General features: G+C 34.4%; 2 protein-coding genes across 9 annotated transcripts in view; both read right to left on the bottom strand.

The window, feature by feature from the left end:
- Positions 1–1,707, bottom strand: part of LOC141484280 (cytochrome P450 9e2-like) — a 32,648-nt gene extending 30,941 nt beyond the window's left edge. The window contains exon 1 of one of the 3 annotated variants that reach the window (XM_074179362.1): positions 1,565–1,707. The gene's annotated coding sequence lies outside the window, so the exon portion shown is untranslated. The remainder of the gene's footprint in view (positions 1–1,564) is intronic. The other 2 variants (XM_074179364.1, XM_074179363.1) reach the window with 2 other exon arrangements.
- Positions 1,708–10,309: 8,602 nt separating this feature from the next.
- Positions 10,310–20,363, bottom strand: part of LOC141484279 (cytochrome P450 9e2-like) — a 33,753-nt gene continuing 23,699 nt past the window's right edge. For 5 of the 6 annotated variants that reach the window (XM_074179360.1, XM_074179357.1, XM_074179359.1 and 2 more), the window contains 3 exons: positions 18,921–19,128; positions 15,726–15,971; positions 10,310–10,853 (listed from right to left, as the gene is read on the bottom strand). In XM_074179360.1, the coding sequence (XP_074035461.1) occupies positions 10,411–10,853; positions 15,726–15,971; positions 18,921–19,128 (897 nt within the window). In that variant the 3' untranslated portion in view covers positions 10,310–10,410. The remainder of the gene's footprint in view (positions 10,854–15,725; positions 15,972–18,920; positions 19,129–20,363) is intronic. The other variant, XM_074179358.1, reaches the window with a different exon arrangement.

The following is a 20,363-nucleotide window of genomic DNA, read 5'->3' as shown; positions in this document are numbered from 1 at the left end:
ATTTGAGACTGGTCTGAATGAATTGTTCTTTCAGATAATTTGATCAATTTCAGGCAACTGCACCTTCTTGTTACAACTCACAAACTCATCATCAAGCAGAAACCTCATTAAATATATTTGAAAAACATGACATTTGAATCACAGAGTCAGTCGAATATCAGAAATCATGATAAATTCTTCACCAACAAACACTCCACAGCTCGTTTCATTCCAAGTTTCGTATATAATTAAATTATTTTTATAATGCACTTCCTACTTAGTTCAGACTTCACATCTCATACAACTTCAAAAATCTAGAAATTGCACTGGAGATTAGACAATTAGTTCAAGTTTTTGTGCGTTTTCATACCTAGATGAACTTTTTCTCTGCTTTAAATCTATGAGTATAGGTTAAGTTGAAAAACACTTTCATTTGTTATTTTAATGTGATTCACTCATGTCGATAAATGAAGCCGATTATTATCATTATTATTAGATGAATGAAACATATATTCGAAACAAAGGTAAACTTTCGTTATGTCTACACCCGGCGATTTTGAAAAAATTTTTGACTGTACTTACGTATTTTGATGCGTAGATTACGAATCCGAAAGAAAAAAGCAGCGCTCTTCTTCATTTAAAAAGTTACGGCCCTTCAAAGTTCAGAAAAGGGCAACTTTTCAGCCTTCTTATTAACTGAATAAACTATTTAAAAACACAAGCATTTATTCACTAGGTCACCTTTACACCTTATTCCTCCTTCTTCAACACTTTTCACTTCAATAATCGACATTTTTCTTATAAAAAACTTAATTTAAAAACGAATGCTTCTCCTGGTGACATTATTTTATTTTTAGGTTAGTTACCAGTGACATTTCAGAAAAAAGCGGTTGGTATTTGCCGTCGCCTACTATTTCAAATTCGTAATACACCACCAAAAACCAATTTACGATCTAAAGAATGAAGGTAAAAAACATTTGAATTACTTCAGGAATATGGACTGCATCAGTCGTACCAACCATATCATTAACCTTAAAAACGTAAAATACAGTGATATGTAACCAAAAAGCAGCTCCGTACATTTTTTAACATTTTTATAAGAAAAATGTTGACTATTGAAGTCAAAAGTGTTAAAGAAGGAGGAATAAGGTGTAAAGGTGATCTAGTGAATAAATGCTTGTATTTTTAAATAGTTTATTTAGTGAAAAAGAAGGCTGAAAAGTTGCCCTTTTGTGAACTTTGAAGGGCCGTAACTTTTTGAATAAGTAAGAGCGCCGCTTTTTTCTTTCGGATTCGTAATCTACGCATCAAAATACGTAAGTACAGTAAAAAATTTTTTCAAAATCGCCGGGTCTCCACATAACGAAAATTTACCGAAACAAATATCTTAGATTCCAATAGGTGAATGATTAAGAATAGATTGAATTGTCAACTGAAGAATAAAAAAAAAAACAAATATTGTATTCAACGGCTTTTTATACTGTCAGATAAGACAATAAATCAAGATTAGAATATATACTTTTTTGAGATATGTATATAGTTATTGTCACTTAGAACAAATTCTGAGTAAAGAAAACCCACGTACCTGTTTATCGTGAAATAATGAACGAACGAACCTTGTTCTTTTTCTATCGACGACACTGCCAACTGATCAAGTGATTGAAAATAATAGACCTACTAATGCAGAGACGTGATCGCGACTACTGATATTCGGGAAAACCTTCATTATGTTAGTCACAAAATTGTTTTGATGCGCGTGGAGGGACCCAAATTCACATGTACATTCACAAACGCACATGTACATTCGCAAAGGTACTACTAGGAGGGACACAGAGAGAGAGCTACCGATAAAATTGTAGAATTCATTTCAATTTTTTATTATCACCAGCTTTTATTTAACTTGCGATGTTTGTTTGTACGTATGTATGTTGTTAGTTCGGGACAAATATTTCAACAAAATTTTGCATTCTCTATCACTTGAGCTGAAATTTAGAATATACGATAAGTTTGAATAATAATTCGTGCTTAACTGAATGATGCGAACCGGCCAAGATGGTGGTCGGTCCTTCATTATGTAATTTATGCATCCTATAAATTGGGTATCAAATAAAAGTGATTGCTCAATTTAATATGGAAAATAAAATGACATCCCTTCAAATACAATATGGCGGACTTCCAAAGATGGTGAACTGTTTTTTATGCACTTTTGTTTAAAGGTGATTGACAATTTTCATGATGAAATGTGAAAAATACTTTCTCTCAGCAAAATTCTGAAACGGGTTTCAAAGATATTTCAAATTGTCCAGTAATAAATTCTTCAGTCAAGACCCTTGGATTAAATGGGTTCAAAAATATTGGTAACGCCCGTTTCATGAACAGCGTAATCCAATGTTTATCAAATACAAGATGGTTATTGAAATATTTGAAAAAGGATGAATTCATGAAAGATTTCAATACTAGTATTTCTAGTATGGAGGGTGCTTTAATAAAAGCGTCTGCAAAAGTCATCAAGGAGTAATGGTCAGAAAATTTATTTGATAGAGTAATAAATACAGCCTCCTTGAAAAATCAGATTCAAAGTTTTGCTGCTCGATTCATGGGTAATTCCCATCAAGACGCCCAGAGGTTTCTTCCTTGTCTTTCAGAAGGTTTACATGAGGACGTTAATATACTTAATGAGAAACTTAAACCAATCTTAACGGAGATCGACAAAAAATTGAGCGACAGTAGAAATGCACAAGAGTTATGGCTCACATATTTGAGGATGCATAACTCTAAGATTGTAGATAATTTCGTTGGTCAATTGAAATCCACGATGAAATTCACACACTGTGAACACTCATCACTAACCTTTGATCCTTTCTGGGATTTATCTCTCTCCGTACCACAAAATGGTGGAAAACTAGATGGCCACCATAAAAATATAATAATTCGGTAAATAGGGTAAGAAATAATTTGTTGGTGTAGGGACTGACCGTCTAACAATGACGCATTGTATGGAATTAACACACTGTGAACCATAAAAAATGAAAAATAAATTATTATTTAGAAACATCATCAAGTAACAGTTTTTAGTAACAAACATTGAATAAACAAAATTGAGCTTTGAAAATCAACGAGTATGAACTTAGTCAAACCCATCAATATATTGTATTACAAAATTTATATTAAACCGAAACATGAAAGCTTGTCATGAAATTCACCTGCGTATAAACAAAGACACAATTTGTATGTTTATCTTGACAAAATTGTTTCTGAAAAAATTATGTGGTCCGTTATGTAGTCTAGTAATCTAATGACGTATTTCCCGAAAGGTTGAATGATTGCTCAATCTTGTAGTGTCTGGATTACCGAATACCCTGTGAGTATGGCAAATCCTATGTCAGTGAAACTAAGGGACCATTGAAAGTCCGCATTGCCAAGCACAAGCGAGGACGAACTAGCAAGTCGGTAATAGCAGAGCATGTTTGGACTCGTCCAAGTAACATCAAGTGGTCCCAAGTTGAGATCATCCACAGAAAGAAACTCTGGTTCAAGAAGAAACTCAAAGAAGCTGCATATATGTTGTCCAACGACGCATTCAGCCAATCTAGCGTAGAGATACGCAAAATTTGAAAAATCAAGCAGAAAACCGTCAACTCCTATAGAACTGGCAAGGGAGAAGAGGGGATAGGTGCAGTCAAATGACCTATAAATAGTCATCTCTCATTGGAATGGTCCAGTCATCACCCGGAGACGATTGTGGATACTAACAATCGAAACGTCATGAAGTGAGTTGGTTTGAAATCTTTTTCAATTTCATTTTGAATTTTTGCTAATCTCAATCTCTATTATTTTTACTCTGTGGTCATTTTCATTTGTTATCCTGATTATTTTATTGGTTTTATTGTGTTTTCATTTCACGTTTCATTGCTTAATATAGTTATAATTTTATTTTTTCTTTCATAGATTTCAAATCATTGATTCATTTATGGAGAGATTGAGGAAACCAACCCCACGTATGAATCATTGTAAATATTCTCGGATAGGCAAGAAGATATGGAATTATCTTCAAATAATGTCAATGTTGGTGATGAATATCTAACTTTTCAATTAATAAAAAAGGTTCATTATAAAAAAATCAGAATAACTGTCCAAGAAATAATCCCATCACAACACACTCAAAAGGCTTCCGGATACGTTTCATTATTAACGTTCACTGATACTTAATTTTTAGCTTTCCGAACAATGCAACAATTGTAGCGTTCATTACTGTCATTCTGAACAATTTTTTGAATGAACTTCATCTAATGAGTAGACACAATTTGTATTTCCATCTTATAAATCAAGAGGCATGTATCCAGGTCGCAGTTTAATGATGAAAGCATAGAAATGCATGGTCCTGGAATTTGTTGAATGGAATGTAATTTGTCATCTGCGCCTCATACAGGCGCAGATGACCATCTAGAAACACCAGAAATAGGAGATTTCTCAATGTAAACCTTAAACACAGCAATTTGGATCAAAACAGCCCTATTTCCTAGGCTAAGCAATAGCTTCAATAAATACTGCCAGTAGATGAAAATTTGTTATGTCTTTATCTTACTTTAAAACTAACACAAAAAATGTTTTCTTATGTTATCTATACTTGTAATGAAATTTGAGAATATACATATATTCAACGAAAGTCATTTTTTGTGGAGGAAATAATCAGTTTTTCATCCAAGACTATCTGAAAAAATTAGACGAATTGGAAATAGATATGAAGAACTACTTTCAAAACAAAAAATACACTGAGATCTATACTCACACATACAAAACCCAACAACACTGAAGAAAAAACAAAAAATTGTATTTATAAAATACCTTGTTATTGTGTTAAAAGTTACATTGGTGAAACCTCAAGACCATTGAAAGTGCGTGAGAATGAACATCGAGATTATATAAAAAACAGACAATTGACAGGATCAAAATTATCAGAGCACATTTTAAAATCAGACGGTGAACATCGGGTGGAATGGAATAGGACAAGAAAGATTACCAATGAGCCTCATTCTAAAAGACGTAAGCTAAAAGAATCAGCGTATATTCTCATGTCTGGAGAGAACTGTATCTCGAATAGCTCCTTAGAAATAGACCGTACTTGGCTACCCATCTTGAAGAAAACTTTGTATAGTGGCGAAATGGCAACAAACTGATATCGGAGAGTACCTTGTATTACATCGAATATTTCAGTTGTCAATCAACAACATTGACATAATTTCATATTTCAAAACTTCTTTGACATCTGTCGAAGAAGTGAAGAAATAAGCTCTCAAAAAAGGAATAACTGTGTATATATTCGAATTTTTATCCATTTCTGAAGACGGAGGCAGGTTTTGGCCTCCGAAACGTAAAAGATAAGTATTATTTTTTAATAATTTATTTGATAGGCAAAATTCTTAAATACGACAAGTTACTGATAAATAGAAGATTTTTCTTTGTGAAAAATACTTTGATTTTCACGCAGTAACTTATCGGAGTAAACTAAAAAGTTTGCCCTTCTACACTTGTATAAAGTTCTCCATTATAATTTTTATACATATATAATTTGAAGTTTTTTCTTTGTTTTCGTAAACTGGAGATATGTATATGTATCAGTGAATACTGTTTTTGATTTATACCTATATGTATTCCAAATCTGAATAAATGAGTGAATTTGCAGAAAAACCGAACATTTTTGAGAATACAGCTCGAAAGTACTTGAAGACTATTAATAATGATAAAAATAATGTTTATTTCCAAAGAAAAAAGTAGAGTAGATTAACATATAGTAAGTTAAGTAACATTATTCAATAACCTACAAAAATTGCATTTTGAAATAAAAAAATTAACTACTAAGGCTAAGAAGCCAGCACGTGGTTATTATATGTTTTATTTTCCTCAAGCATGCTTGAGGAAGCTATTGTATAGCGAAATACGTGTCGCGGTTTTTGTAAAACCCTTTATAGTGAAAATCTTACAATAAACTGTATTAATTAGTTTTTTTCTTATGAAAAAAGTTCACATAACTCAATATTTATTAAGAGACAAATGGATGTCGTGATGATTTTTGGTATCGTATGGACTTATTCTTATGAAAATAACAAGACCATGAATAAGTAAGATTTTTCTTGCTGTGTTTTTCTGGCCGTAGAGCTACATAACAGGAAAACACAGAATAACCCTCAACTTTTTGAGGAATCATGATTTGCATTCACCTGGAGAAGTTTGGCAATCAAAAAAAACCTTGTGAACTCAATCATAATTTTGAACTTTCCAAAATCGGTAGCCTTAGTATTTATAAAATGAATTCATTATATGATTCTTCGGGTGAATCCACGGTCACACCAAACGCAAAGGTGGCTGTAACATCGTTGGTAAAACGAGTGAAAGAGTCTTTCATTTCCATTTCTATACAATATTTGTCTTTCTTAAGTAAATGACTGAGACTATTGTGGAAACTAACAATCGAAACGTCGTGACGAAACTTGGTTCAGAATCTTTTAATTTTTAATTTTCATTTTGTGTTAATAATATTTTTAATTTTCAGCTTGTATTATTATTTCAATTTTTTATTTTTTTTCTGGTTGTTGCTTGTATATTATTTTTTTGTAATTCCAGCCTTTTGTTATTTTTGGTTATTCTTTTAAATTTTTTACAGATTCTTTCAGGGATTTCAAATCAATTTATATTATATTAGACAATGGAAGTCCGAACTGATGAAATACACCACGAAACATTGTCAATCACCTTCAAATGAAAGAATCTGTTTAAAATATGTTTTTCCGTTAACCAGCTGTCGCACCCCTACTAACGACAACCCTCAGAAGTTGAAATTTGTGCGAGCTCTTAAATTTTAACGTGTAATTCCTAACACGACTTGGACGATAGCAAGTGAAAATCGATTGTTCAGACTGGGGCTTGAACCACCGACCAACACGGCAGTCAATTCGAGTGAGTGAACAAAGCACCCACGTCGAACCGCCTGGCTACCGACCATATAGTAACATACACAGTTAGGAATGTTCTGTTGATTTCAAGAAGTACCTTTATAGAAGATATCTGAACCCACTTTAGTGGTCTCTTTTTTCATACAAATAGTCACGAATAGCAAAGTGATGGTGAGGAGGTGTCTCATTGAAATTTCAACTCAATCCCATTATAATGATCACTATATGTTCAAGAATATTCATTAACCCATTAACGCCCTAATTATTATTTTTTTCTGATTAAACCGACACCAATTCAAATATGGGAGTTTATAGTCCCTAGTTGCATTGACATCTGATAGTTACCGAAAAAATATCTGTCATCAAAAGAGGACACTCGGCATAGGCGACATTAACGATAAAAATTTGCAGTGCAACAAGATATTATTTATTCATGATAATATAGGAAATTACAAAATGAGTCAAACGTTTAAAGTGAAGAAATGAAAAAATTAAAAAACAAAATGAAGATTTTTAGACAAATAAAATGAAGATCTCAGTTATTGTTTATAAATAATAATTTTTCTCATGATATCGGCTAAAACAAATATGCACAATGTGATATTACATTTTTTGCAGAAAGTGTGTGGTTCACTCTGGCAGAAAATTAATTGACATCTCTGCTGTTTTTCGCGATTTTCAATAATGTGCCCCACCCTATCGAAACGTATATCATCAAATACTTTGGGCCTCGATGTCAACAATAGGCTGCTCGGTCTACCTAGTTGAATACGGTTTCCATGACCCAATTTCAAATAAGTTGTTGCAATGTTCTTCCTGAAATCTTTGATAGAGATGGACCCCATACCATGAGTGAGTATATATAAGGTATATGAATTCACAACTGCCATGTCAACGATTCGAGTGAACAAGCACCAATACCATTTTTTACCTCGAATTGCTATTGAATGCTTTTCAAGCATTCAATCATGGTGATCTACGCCACCCATATATTTATCATAGTTGCTTATCATTGCTGGTTGAGGAGTAGGTATTCTTTCTTTTCTTAGCCGATTCCATCTTGAGACATTCACGATAGGAATTATTGTATCAAAAGTAGTTCCAAGAGAGACACATTTGTTATCATTCCATCCAACAAAAGTCACTTGATCAGCTGTATCGAACTGATAATCATAAGTTCCACGATCTTCTTTTTGTAGCTGTTTCACTTCTTTCAGTGGACACTTCCTCATACGGTTATCTCTCACCGTTCCTGTAGCTCTGAATTTCATTTCTCTCAATGGAAGAAGTAGATCATAGCTATTGAAAAAGTTATCAAAGTATACAATATGGCTTGTCGGATCATCCACAACTGACAACATATTTTCAACAACAGGGCTTCTCAGTGTTTTATTTTTATCGTTCAGCGTTGCTACTTTTCCACAATGAGGATCGACATTGAAACAATATCCGCTGATACCACATAAGGCGCAAAACTCATAGCCAAAACGTACTGGCTTACCCTTAATGAATTGTTTCAAGGAGTGACGCCCGTAGTATTTCACCATCATTTCATCAATTGACAAATGTTCCTCGAACACACCATACTGACGGAATTTGCAGTTTTCGATATCTAGAAGGGGTCTTATTTTGAATCCTCTATCATCTTTATTGTGTTCTGCTTTGAAGTTGTTTTTGAAGTGAATCAGAGACTTGAGTTGTAGATAAGCATTTCTACTCATCGCATCTTTCACTAGTTTCATTCCCAGGTCATCAGCTTCAGACCAATATTAACATTCGGATGGTAATGTATGGTAACCAGAAAATATTAGAAAACCCAAAACTATTTTTATTTCATCCACAGAAACTCTGAATCCTTGTTTATTTTTCACAGACATAGCATACCGATTTTTCTCATCCACGATGAGCTCCAGAACCTCAGATGAAAATATTGTTTCAAAAATTTTGTCTGGTGTTTTATTCGCCAACATCACCTTCATTTCTTCCATTTCGATTTGGCAAATTTCCCTTCTGCCAAGTTTCATAAACATGCTCGGTTTTTTACCAGCAAGCAGCAGGAGCGGATTGAGGTATTTTATTGATCTCGATGGAGAAGCGTTTGCGCAGTATTGAAAGATGTATATTATTGTCTTTCATAGAAGCTGGAGAAATAATTCTTTCGGCGTCATCGTCATCTGTTGAAATGTGTATTTCTATGGTGCCTCCTACATCGGATAAAACAGGGTCTTCGAGATCTTCATCGATAAACAATTCTTCATCCGTGAGCTCATCTACGTCGGGAGGTAAAGCGACATCAGTTTCGATTTTCTCCGATTCCAAATATGCGATGGCATCTTCTAAATTCTTGAATGGAATTCGGCTTTGATTCATTCTCTGAATGATCTGAAAAAAATATGCATTCATCCAAGCATGTAAGATTTGCCCAGTGTCCCCTTTTGAGGACACTACTATTGAGACATATTCATCTCAGAATAAGTTGAATATTCGAATATATTGAATGGCACAATTGAAACATGTATGATTGTAGTAGACCATTGAGGAACAATTGAAACACTTACCCTTTGAATGAATTTCTTTGCTTGAATATTATGATGAAACGCAATAACTGTCGGAATGCGTCATGTTTCACCGGCTTGTGAGTTCATGAATATGAGGCAATTGTAAGGCCGTTTGATGATATAGGTAGGTTACACAGTTTTCTGCATTATCTATTCAGCCGGAATCGTACGACTGGCTGCTAGAGTTGTGAAAGAAATAATTGCATGTGTCCTCAAAAGAGGAAGCTGGATGCTAATGGGTTAATTTGAGAAATAGAGTGTCTTTGAACAATCGAAAGTAAATTTTCTGGTAAGAAAAACACCAACAAGTATGTGAACTTCATTGACTGAATGTGAGTTTCATTTAGACCGAAACTCTCAGTTGATATCAACAGTTAAGAGTCATGTGTAAAACAGGTGTTGAACAGCAAATTCGAGTCAGTTATCTTTCATACATCAAATGATTCTTCAAATTAGCAAACATTTGTCAAAGTCATATTCATTCAATTTGTGCATAGACTATATTGTTCCAAGTGGACTCGAAGAAAATAAATATCAAATACCCACAGCTCTTGTTGAACATGAAAGACAATTCGACACATTTTCACTTTGTACAACCGATCATTATAGACGTACAAACATATTTATCCAGAACACTTTTGAGCGAAATGATACATACCCTCAAACATGATAGTGTTAACACCAGAAGTTATGTCGATGGCTTCAATACCGCATATCTCAATATGCAATCAGTAAAGTACCTAAATAATTCCCCCTTCTCCTCTTTATATATTGGGGCATTCATATGTTCCATGTCTTTGTAAAGTGTTGTTATCTCGAAAACTTTATTAACTTCATTTATTTATTCACTATCATACAATCATATGAAAAATGTAACAAAAATTCATCATTGATGGACACATGTAACAATAATTTCTAATTTGTTATTGATTTTCGTTTATACGTTTGAATGCGAACAGAAATCCACCCTCCGAATTGAGGTTGAGGGTTGTCGTTGATATCTTGAGCGGAATTCCACTCTTAGTTGTCGGAACTATTTCGAATTTCGACAAAAGTTTGAAGAAGAGCAATTTTGTTTCCAGTAAGGCAAATCTTGAACCAATACAATTCCTGGGTCCAATTCCAAACGGTAGGTAAGTGTAGGAATTTATCTTATCTTTATTTTCTTCGTTAAATCTTTCTGGATCAAAACGATCAGGATCTGGGAAATATTTTGGATCATGTTGAATGCCGAAACTTGGGATTATAATGAATGTACCTTCGGCTAAGTATATGGGTTTTTCCTCAGCAGTTACTGGTTCGATTGTATATGGTTTAGTGCACACTCTGTCTGCGATAACACCATTTGACCATTTTCTCAAGGACTCTGAAAATGATTAAGGTATTATTCAGGTGACATTTTGACATACAAATAAACAGTGTTGAAGAAGAATACTTCAGTGAAGTTTTTTTCAATTATTATCACAAAATGTTTCAAATGGCTAGCAATGAAGCTGATAGAAAGTTATTTTGAGGTTTAAATTGCTGGAGATTGAATTCATTTGGAAAAACATTCGCAGAAAGTTCATTCCACATAAACGCAGGTCTACAGTTTCAAGAGTTCTTGAACAGTGAAGTTCGAGGTGTACTGAGTTGAACCTTAGGCAGCCACAGTCTGTCGCTTATTTCTGATATGTACCACTCTTGTTGGAATCAAAAGTGCGAAGTCTCTTGAACACTTCCCGTGAAAGTATCTATTAGAGAGACAAATCTCCAAATTTTCTTTGACAGTCCTTTTCGCCAATTAGTGAGATGGCTTTTTTCTGGTTGGAATCCAGTAGCTCAAGGGTATGCTTAGGGGCGAAGCTCCATATGAGAAAAATAAATACTCTAAAGAAGGTCTGATCTGAGCTTCATGAATCATCAAAAGTTGTAGAGGTATTTACAGTTTTCTGGTTCGGAAAAGTATTCCAAGCTTCTGACAAGCAGTCTTTGCAATAATTTCAAATAATTGCAAACGAATTATTCCAATGACATGATTGTGCCAAGACATATCAATGTCCATTTTCACCACCAACAAACTTATCGAAGCAGAAAGCAGAATTTTCTGTATTGACATAATAATATGCGTTCCGGAGACATTTATCTTTTTGGAGAAAACCGACGCCTGGGTTTTTGTGGCATTGAATTGAACCTGGTTACTTTTACCCCAGTTCGAAATCACTTCTAGATCCTCAATAAGATATGCAACCACCCGCTGCCGGTAAAGATGTGCATCCGCAGCTGATGTCCTGGAATCCAAAACAGAAAGACAAGACAAGTATACTGGAGAACCATACAGAAAAATGATCCGAGAAGCAATGGCATTGAAATTTGGTCGGCAAACCCTCATGCCACACATTGTCAAAGGCCTTAGAAATATCAGGAGCAACAGCTATTGACCCTCCATATTTTTCGTTATTCCAATTGTTTCTGGGTTGCGTTATTCCAAGTATTGGTGACATACGATAGATAGAAGGTCGCCTGTTGATCTTTGTTTTCGAAAGCTATGTTGATGATCGCTCAAGATTTTGAAGCCTTCTGAATATTTGAGGGTGTTGAGGTTTACTGCCTTCTCCATGATTTTTGATATCACTAATAGTGAAGCAACTGGTCTATAGTCATTTGAAAGATTTATTTTCTTTGCCCTTTTCAGCCAAAAAATCTTCCAAATAACTATAGACCATCTCATGTACTAAATAGAGTTCAAGATAAGGAAGGTCAGCATAAGAATTGAAAAATGTGCGGGATACAAAGTCGGTTGAATCAGGGAAAAGTTACCTTCATGAGCATATTCAATAGATTATTTCAAATTCTGTTCAGTTCAGGATATATTCAAAAATTTGCCAGTTCCCTTTCAATTTTTTCCGATTTTATTTGAAAAAAATGCTACTTTTTGAAATGTACAGATGATTGAAGAGAACGAAATCCGGGCTAGTAGCCCGTGATCGAGAGAAACCTGAGATATGAAACGTTTCGGATGTTACTGCGATAGACGTCATCAATGGTATGTGGGTTCATTGTGAGAACGAAAGTAATATCTCAGCAATGTTGCTGAAATTTCACAGATAATTTACATAGAGTAGATTCGAATGATATTCAGAATTTCAGATGTTATAAGTTAGTGACATATTTCAGGGCAACAATATTTATTGTGTATTGACGAACTGAAATATGAATATGAGTTGATTTAGAAGCTGAAGTAAAACCGAGAAACATTTAACGTAACGGAAGACAATATCGAAGTGGACAGCCGAACACATGCTACTGTTGAATTGAGAAATTCTCGTCGTGTAAGCTTTTGTATACCAGAACACATGTTGCGGTTTCGTAAACTACCCAATGAAAGTCCCACATTGTGTTACTTGAATACGTTATCATCAAATATCGGTCATTTCCATTCATATCGGAAGTAGAATCGAATTCAATACAGTAAAATTGTTCAATAAAAAACACAAGGTTTTTATTTTTTCAATAATAAATGTCGCATTATATAGATACAACTTGGAAATACTGTTTCATCACAAACAAGAAATTCAAAAATTAATTTTATTTGAGAACAAGCTACAAATTTTTCATTTTTTTCTCCAAAAATATCGAAGTCAGTTCTCATCACCACTCCGCTGTTGAAGTTGTAATTTATTTTTTTGTTGAGTAATACGAACTCCTACCGACTGTCATCGTTAACCAAATATAACTGAAATATTCTAAACAGTTTCGGAAATATCAAATTATTTCTTTTTTTTGTATCAACTGCAACACCTAGTATTTTCGGAAACGATAGTTTATATAGCAATTTATCAATATTTTTTCTGTGGAGTAGGGATGGTGAGTGTAGGCCCTGTGGGCCTACACGTTTGCAGGAAGGTGGACAGGTTGATAGAATACATCCATTTTATATCAGCAGGTGTAAGCCAAGACTCGCCGAACACACACTCTCTTAATGACAATCACTCCGGATACTCGCATAAGACATGCCTGACAGTTTCATCTTCCTGTTCACACATACTGCATAGAGGTGTGTCCACTAGTTTCATAATTTGGAGGTGTTTCCTTAGTTGACAGTGGCCAGTCAGAAATCCTGCTGTTGAGCGTAAGTTTTTCCTGGTCATCGCCAAATATTTTTCAGGTGCTAGCTTCCCAGGGTCGCCCAGGGTGATCCTAGCAAAACTGCATCCTTTAATCACTTCCCTTTTTTTAGAGACTGAGTATGGGTGTGACGTTTAGCTAGTTTCGCAATTGTCAAGTCATCAGTCCGTAGGTGTCACTGAGTCCTAAGATTCTTAGTCCAGCCGCTTCCTTGGCTGAACAGTCGGCAATTCGATTACCTCTGTTATTATCTACCGAGGCTTTGGCTAAATCTTGGTGGCACATTAGTACTAGGCATGAGGCAACACGTTGCCTGTTCAAGGCTAACAGGGCGTGTTTAATATCAGTGCAGAGTGTTATGGTTTTGCTGGAAATTCCTTTTCTGGTTATTTCTTTCGTGGCGATAGAGATACCAGCTAGTTCTGTTTGAACCACGCTGGTATTTTATACCATTCTCTACTTAATTCTAAGGCATAGTGATCTGGAGTAAACTCCACATCCCGGTCCTTCTTTGGCTTTTAGCGGTCTCTAAAATGTGTATTGCATTTGAAGCATCCGACTCTGTGTTCTGTTTTATTTGTATTTTGTGGGGTTTACTAAACATAATTTGCGCAGTAAGCGCTTCTCGCCTTAGGCTTAGCCTCAATTGAGACATTCCTACTTCGAGGCTCACACCAGCCGTGCGCAATTGTAACATGTCCATTGAAGCAACCTCCTTAACGTACAGGTACAAATGGGTCAGACCAGTAACTGATTCTATCGCCGTGTTTGTTGTTGTTATCATAGCCTCTGTGATGTTTGAATAAGCCAGTCGCTGTATTTGATATTATTTTTAGATGGACGTTGCCTATGGAACTTTCGGTCCCCCTGGCTATGGCTCCAGGTGACCGCACGGGGTCCTCTGACATTGCTCATAATCCACATATGTTCTTTTTGCTCTACTTTGTAGGTGAGAGTATCATGTTAGCTTCATGTCGAGGAAAGTACCAAGGCATTTCACCTCTCCAAAGAAGTTAAGTTTGCTTTTGTATATTTCGGGAGGTTTTAAGCCCGATAAACTTATTTTCCTGGTGAGAAGAACCATCTCAGTCTTCTTGGGATTGATCGACCCTGTTTCAATTAATGTGTGTCCATCTTGCGCTCTATCGCACAGTGTATTCACAAATTGGCAGGTTTGCAAGATAACTATCTCATCTGTGTATGCAATAGTGTAGAATCCATTATTGTTGAGGTGATTACTCAGGGTATCCAGAACTATGTTCCAAAGAAGGTTATACAAGGCTATTCAAATTCGTTTCTGTACGTGGGTATCTCGTAAACGATAAGAGATAAGGTGTCAGTTGAATCTTGGTAAAGTTGTGTATTCTAGAGGCCTATTCAATGATGTGAAACAATCGAATATAGCTCTTTTGGTTCTGGAGATATACAGGAAAAACCAAAGAATTCCAAATTATTTTTTTGCCTATATCCTCTTTATTCGCAGACATATTGGAAATATGTATACATTTTGCTATTGGAATTTGATGTGGGCTATCAGAATGTGTCCATGAATCTTTTATATAGAGTGTCATCTGACTTGGGCCACCCCCTTCTTTGGATTTTTAAATTATTTGTTGTAGTTTTCGTATCATTGACGTTCACTTGATACTGAGAAATTATGTTTTATTCTATATTTCCGGATTTTTCGGTAATATTTGATTATAATTGGGTAAATTATTCTGATAGCCCACACCAAGTGCCAATAGCAAAATGTGGACAGATTTTCAATATGTCTGCGAATAAAAGATGTAGGCAAAAAACAATTTGGGATTTTTTGGTTATTCCTGAATATCTCTAGAACCAAAAGAGCTATGTTCGATTTTTTACATCATTGAATAGATCTCTAAAACACGCAGCTTTGCCACACTTTAACTGACACTCTATCTCTTATCGTTTACGAGATCCTCTTGTACAGAAATTAATTTGAATAGCCCTATATAAACGGTAATACGATATAATATAGTGCTGAATAACAAGTGCCCATTTAATTAAATTTTGAATTGAAGTTTTTCATCGGGTTCCTGTGAGGAGACTGCGAATAATAAATAATATTTCAATTCTGAATTCGAATAAAGATGAAGATGCTACCCACCTGATATGATCATGTCCATGTACTTCATTTTCAATAAGGCGTCATATGTTATTACTCCATTACATTTTTCTAGTGTGTCCTCGATTTCTATTCTCAATTTTCGTTGAATATCCTGATTCACGGCTAATTCGTATCCCATGAAGCACATCAATGATGCCGATGAATCAAAACCGCCCAAGAAAAATACCAATGCCTGTGCTGCGATATCCAAATTCGTTATTTCTATTTTCTGGCGGATATGTTTACCTTGAAAAATGTTATATGATTTGAAAATATCATTCAAATTATTGCAAAAATTATGACAACGATAGCCAATGCATATCATCACATCGTTATCGTTGAAAACTAGTTGAACAGCTTTTAGAGATCCGTTACACAAAATTGATTTTTTGATAATTCAGTTCAACTCACAAAACCAGCAGGATCAATTGATTGTAAACAAATGCCAATTGGGAATTGTTTGACTCATCCATTTATTTTGAATTTTACTGAAACATTAAAACATCATGTGCAACGATATTTTCCCTGTACGTATTTCTGAAGGTTATTGGATATGGGTATCTCATATTCTGCGCTCACCATGAGTTCGATATGATGTGAATTGCAGTGAATTTTTGAACAAGAATGCTATTGAAATATATTTATTGAAAACACTTTCTCTTTAGCAGAGGAAAGTCAGATGAAAGCAACGAGTATTCCTCAAACATACTGGATAATTTGATTCAGAGACTGTAAATCCACGACTTTTCAAGAAAATGAAGACTCAAAATTTATAGTTGTTCCAAACAAACCAAAATATACCAAGGGCTTGGTTGAAATTTTTGAAAAATTCAATTTTAAAATGCTCTTTAAAACTCCTCGCACACTTGCATAAGTGTTAGACAACTAGAAAAACAAGACAATGGACAAGAACAAGTCTGATATTCACGAAATCAGTTGTCGTTATTGCGATGAAATATGTTGATCAAATGAGTGGACAATAACTGCATGAAATAGATTTGGAAAAGCTGAATACACCTTATTGAATTAATGTATCGAAGAGGTTTTTTGTATTAAAGTGTATAATTTTTAAAATTCTTGCAGGCCGCTTTCGACTTTCGTCATCATCAGTGCTCACCTGAAAGTAAGTGATCTAATAGAAAAGGAAGTTTAGTGAAAATTGAAGTTGAAATGTGTCAAGTGTCATGTTGAAATAATGGTACCAACTTGAGGAGTGATCCATTATGGATTTGATTAATTATGTAGAGGAAAAATATTGAATAAATTGTATTAGTAAAATGTGATTAATTAATAATTCATAATGTTAACATAACAACATAACAAATTGTTGAACATTAACTTATCTCCCTCCAATTTCAATTTAGAATTGAATACATTGAAACAGATTGCTGTCAACAATGGTTATCAACCATCCATTATTCACAAATTAATCAGTAAATTTAAACTCAGATCAGATAGAAGATTGGCCTTCAACTCTACCACCTTGGTTAATTCACCTTCTATGAAATATTTTTCTTCACCTTATTTTGATCAAAGTATGTGTACTGTGTATTTCCAAATTTATAGAACATACCATACCTGGCACAAACATTTCTTTTAAATCTCAAAACAACTTAAGTAACTTTTTAGTAAATTCCAAAGATAAAATTAACAAATTACACAGAAGTGGAGTCTACAAGCTTGACTGCTCTGATTGTTAGGCATCTTACATTGGTAGAACCTGTAGACCACTTTTTACTCGTATTAATGGGCATTTAAAAAACCCCGACAAATCTGCTTTTGGCCACCACATAAAATTTCACAATCACACCTTTAGTCCCAATAGAAATTCCAAAATATCACATAAAATAAATAATATTTCCTTATACTTGACTTGTTTGAACAGTTGGAGATTTCTAAAGAACTTTCCAATAATGATCATTGTTTGAATACTCGAATAAACTTAAACAGAAATATTCTTCCCCTTAATAAAAGGATTATGAATTATTAACTATTCACATTTTACTAATACAATCTATTCAATATTTTTCCTCTACATAACTAATCAAATCCATAATGGATCACTCCTCAAGTTGGTACCATTATTTTAACATGACACTTGGCACATTCTGTCTCAAGTTGTCCTTCTTCATATAATACTTTGATTGAACCACATGGCCTCAATACAAAAATGTATTTTCTTGGCTATAAGCCTATTTTGTTTTATATAAGTCAAATATTACAAATGTGCAATGTACTTAATTTGACACTTCCTGTTGCCTGACAAGTGAGTAATCTTAAACAATTTTTCCAAATTTCTTAACCTTAAAGATTATTAAAAAAAATTTCACAACTTCAATTTTCACTAAACTTCCTTTTCAATTAGATCACTTACTTTCAGGTGAGCACTGATGATGACGAAAGTCGAAAGCGCTTTGGAAGAATTTTAAAAATTGTACACTTTAATACAAAAAAACCTCTTCGATTCATTAATAACTGCATGTTTAACATATTTAGAACTGTAGGTCAATAAAGTCCCATGCTGCTCAGCATGCCATAGAGAACGGCTATAGAATAAGTGAGGAATTCTCAAAATTGTTGGGACCGGTACATGACAACAACTTTGTAGGAGTCTTCGAAAGTTTTGAAATCAATAAATGTTGATTGAAATCTATAAATAGAATGTCCGGAGCTACCGTCAAGAAGAGATTGTGTGTTCGGCGAGTTTTGACCTACCGCTGCCGATATAAAGATGTCTCCGAGAGACCTGTCGATCTTCCTGGTAAGGACAGAATGGACGATGACCTAGGAGGATAACTCTTTGAGAGGATGTACAATGGGTCACATGTGGCCTAAGTTCTGTGGGCCTACACTCACCCTCTCCAATCTACAGATACAGAAGACTTTTTCAAATATTAAATATATCATCATTATGTGATGAAATACAAGGAGAAGGGAGCCTACAGGTATGCTTCTGATAGAAAAATATTTGAAAATTTTTGAAATTTTTGGACAATTGAATTATTTTTTCCATACTATATGAAGCGGTATACTCCGTTTGATGACCGTAATAGCATTGGAATAACTATAATGATTTCATTAAAAACCTTTGATTATCATTTAATTGAAATTGCTGCTCTCTACAGATTCCCAAATGAGATTTTAATACACATTTAACTGAAACAAAGTCTTGCGATAATATGAAAAAAGTCTCACCGATATCGGATTCTTTGACAGCAGCAAATCCTGTATCTGTCGTTCCACTTTCTTCTTCATATTTGTAGTGACCTTTTCTTGCATCCATCAGCAGATGAATCAAGTCTGGTCGTACAATTCCTTTTTCTTCTCTAATTTTTATGGTCTCATCAACAATGGTTATGAAAAAATCACTGATTTCCTTCTCGAATATCTTCAAGTTCAACAGCTGAAAATCAAATATTGATGAATGAATTGAATAAACAAGTCATCGTACGAAACAAAGTTTTTCGGAGAGTACCTCAAGGAACATTTTGAAGAGTCGTTTTGTTGGAGCTGTCAATGAAAAGTCGACGACAAAAGGAAGTTACAGTTTTTCATTACCCTACTGAAATTCTTGTAGTTACATTTTTGTGAAAAATACCATTTTTCAATGCACAGTCTCAAGGTTTCAAACCTGAAATGGGGGAGCAATAAGAAATAATAACCCCCAAAAACTACTAACTTCTCACTTCAACATGTGTTCGCAATGATACCTTCCTACTTCCGGTTTTATTCGAAATGGTTTCGGTCAGTATGAAGCTTTCTGGTGCAACATTCTGATATTCAGCAATATATCTTTGACGTGAATCATCTGGAGTGGCTTGTTGAAATTCATGAAATGTAGTCATCTTTTTTGAATACACAGGAATCTAACGGACCCAAATAGGGCAACTTTGTGGGACGAAAAGCAAAACTGTTCGTCAGTAACGATATTACAGTCAAAAATGTCAATTCATCACTTCCATTTTCAACAGAAGATTGAAGTACTGTAATGTTATTTTGTAAACAAACCAGTAAAGCAATTATTGATGAACACCATGTTACTTACATAATGTACAATTAGTTCCGTGAATGAAGAAAAAATAAAGTGATGTTCCTTCAACTCCTTTCAAAGTTTGAAGTTGAAACAACTGTTACAGGACAATATTTTTTTTCATTTGTGGCAAGTAAGTTCATTCAGCGATGTCTATTGCGCAATTAACGGGAAATTCACCCATTGGTCTATTTGTAAAATATTTGATTACCATTGGTCGACTTAAAATGCGCATAAACATCGCTGACAGTAAAAACCAAACTTCAATGTCGAATAGATCAGGAATTCATGAGTTATTGACTATATGTTCTTGCCCAAAACTTTACATTAGCTAAACATTCCGCCTAAGGGTGAAAGATCATAGGAGAAATTCCTTGAATATGAAGACCAGTCTCACATTTGCAAACCATCATTTTGGAGAGTGGTATGCGTTCAATTACGACTATGACGTAATATATTCGAAAGCAATGCTTTGGAATGCTTGAAAATTAATAGATTTTGGTCCTTGGCGTAATATGTTTTCCAATGTGGAAATTGGTAATCAGTTTATCAGATACATGTCCATTTGATGGATTGGTCAAATGTCTTTCATAATGTTCAACTTTTTA

This window comes from Leptinotarsa decemlineata, unplaced genomic scaffold, assembly GCF_025532065.1.
Source record: "Leptinotarsa decemlineata unplaced genomic scaffold, Ldec_3_MD MMD2_tig00005462_RagTag_RagTag, whole genome shotgun sequence".
Lineage (NCBI taxonomy): Eukaryota > Metazoa > Arthropoda > Insecta > Coleoptera > Chrysomelidae > Leptinotarsa > Leptinotarsa decemlineata.
Note: the sequence above shows the minus strand (reverse complement) of the source record. Positions and strands in the feature narration are given on the sequence as shown.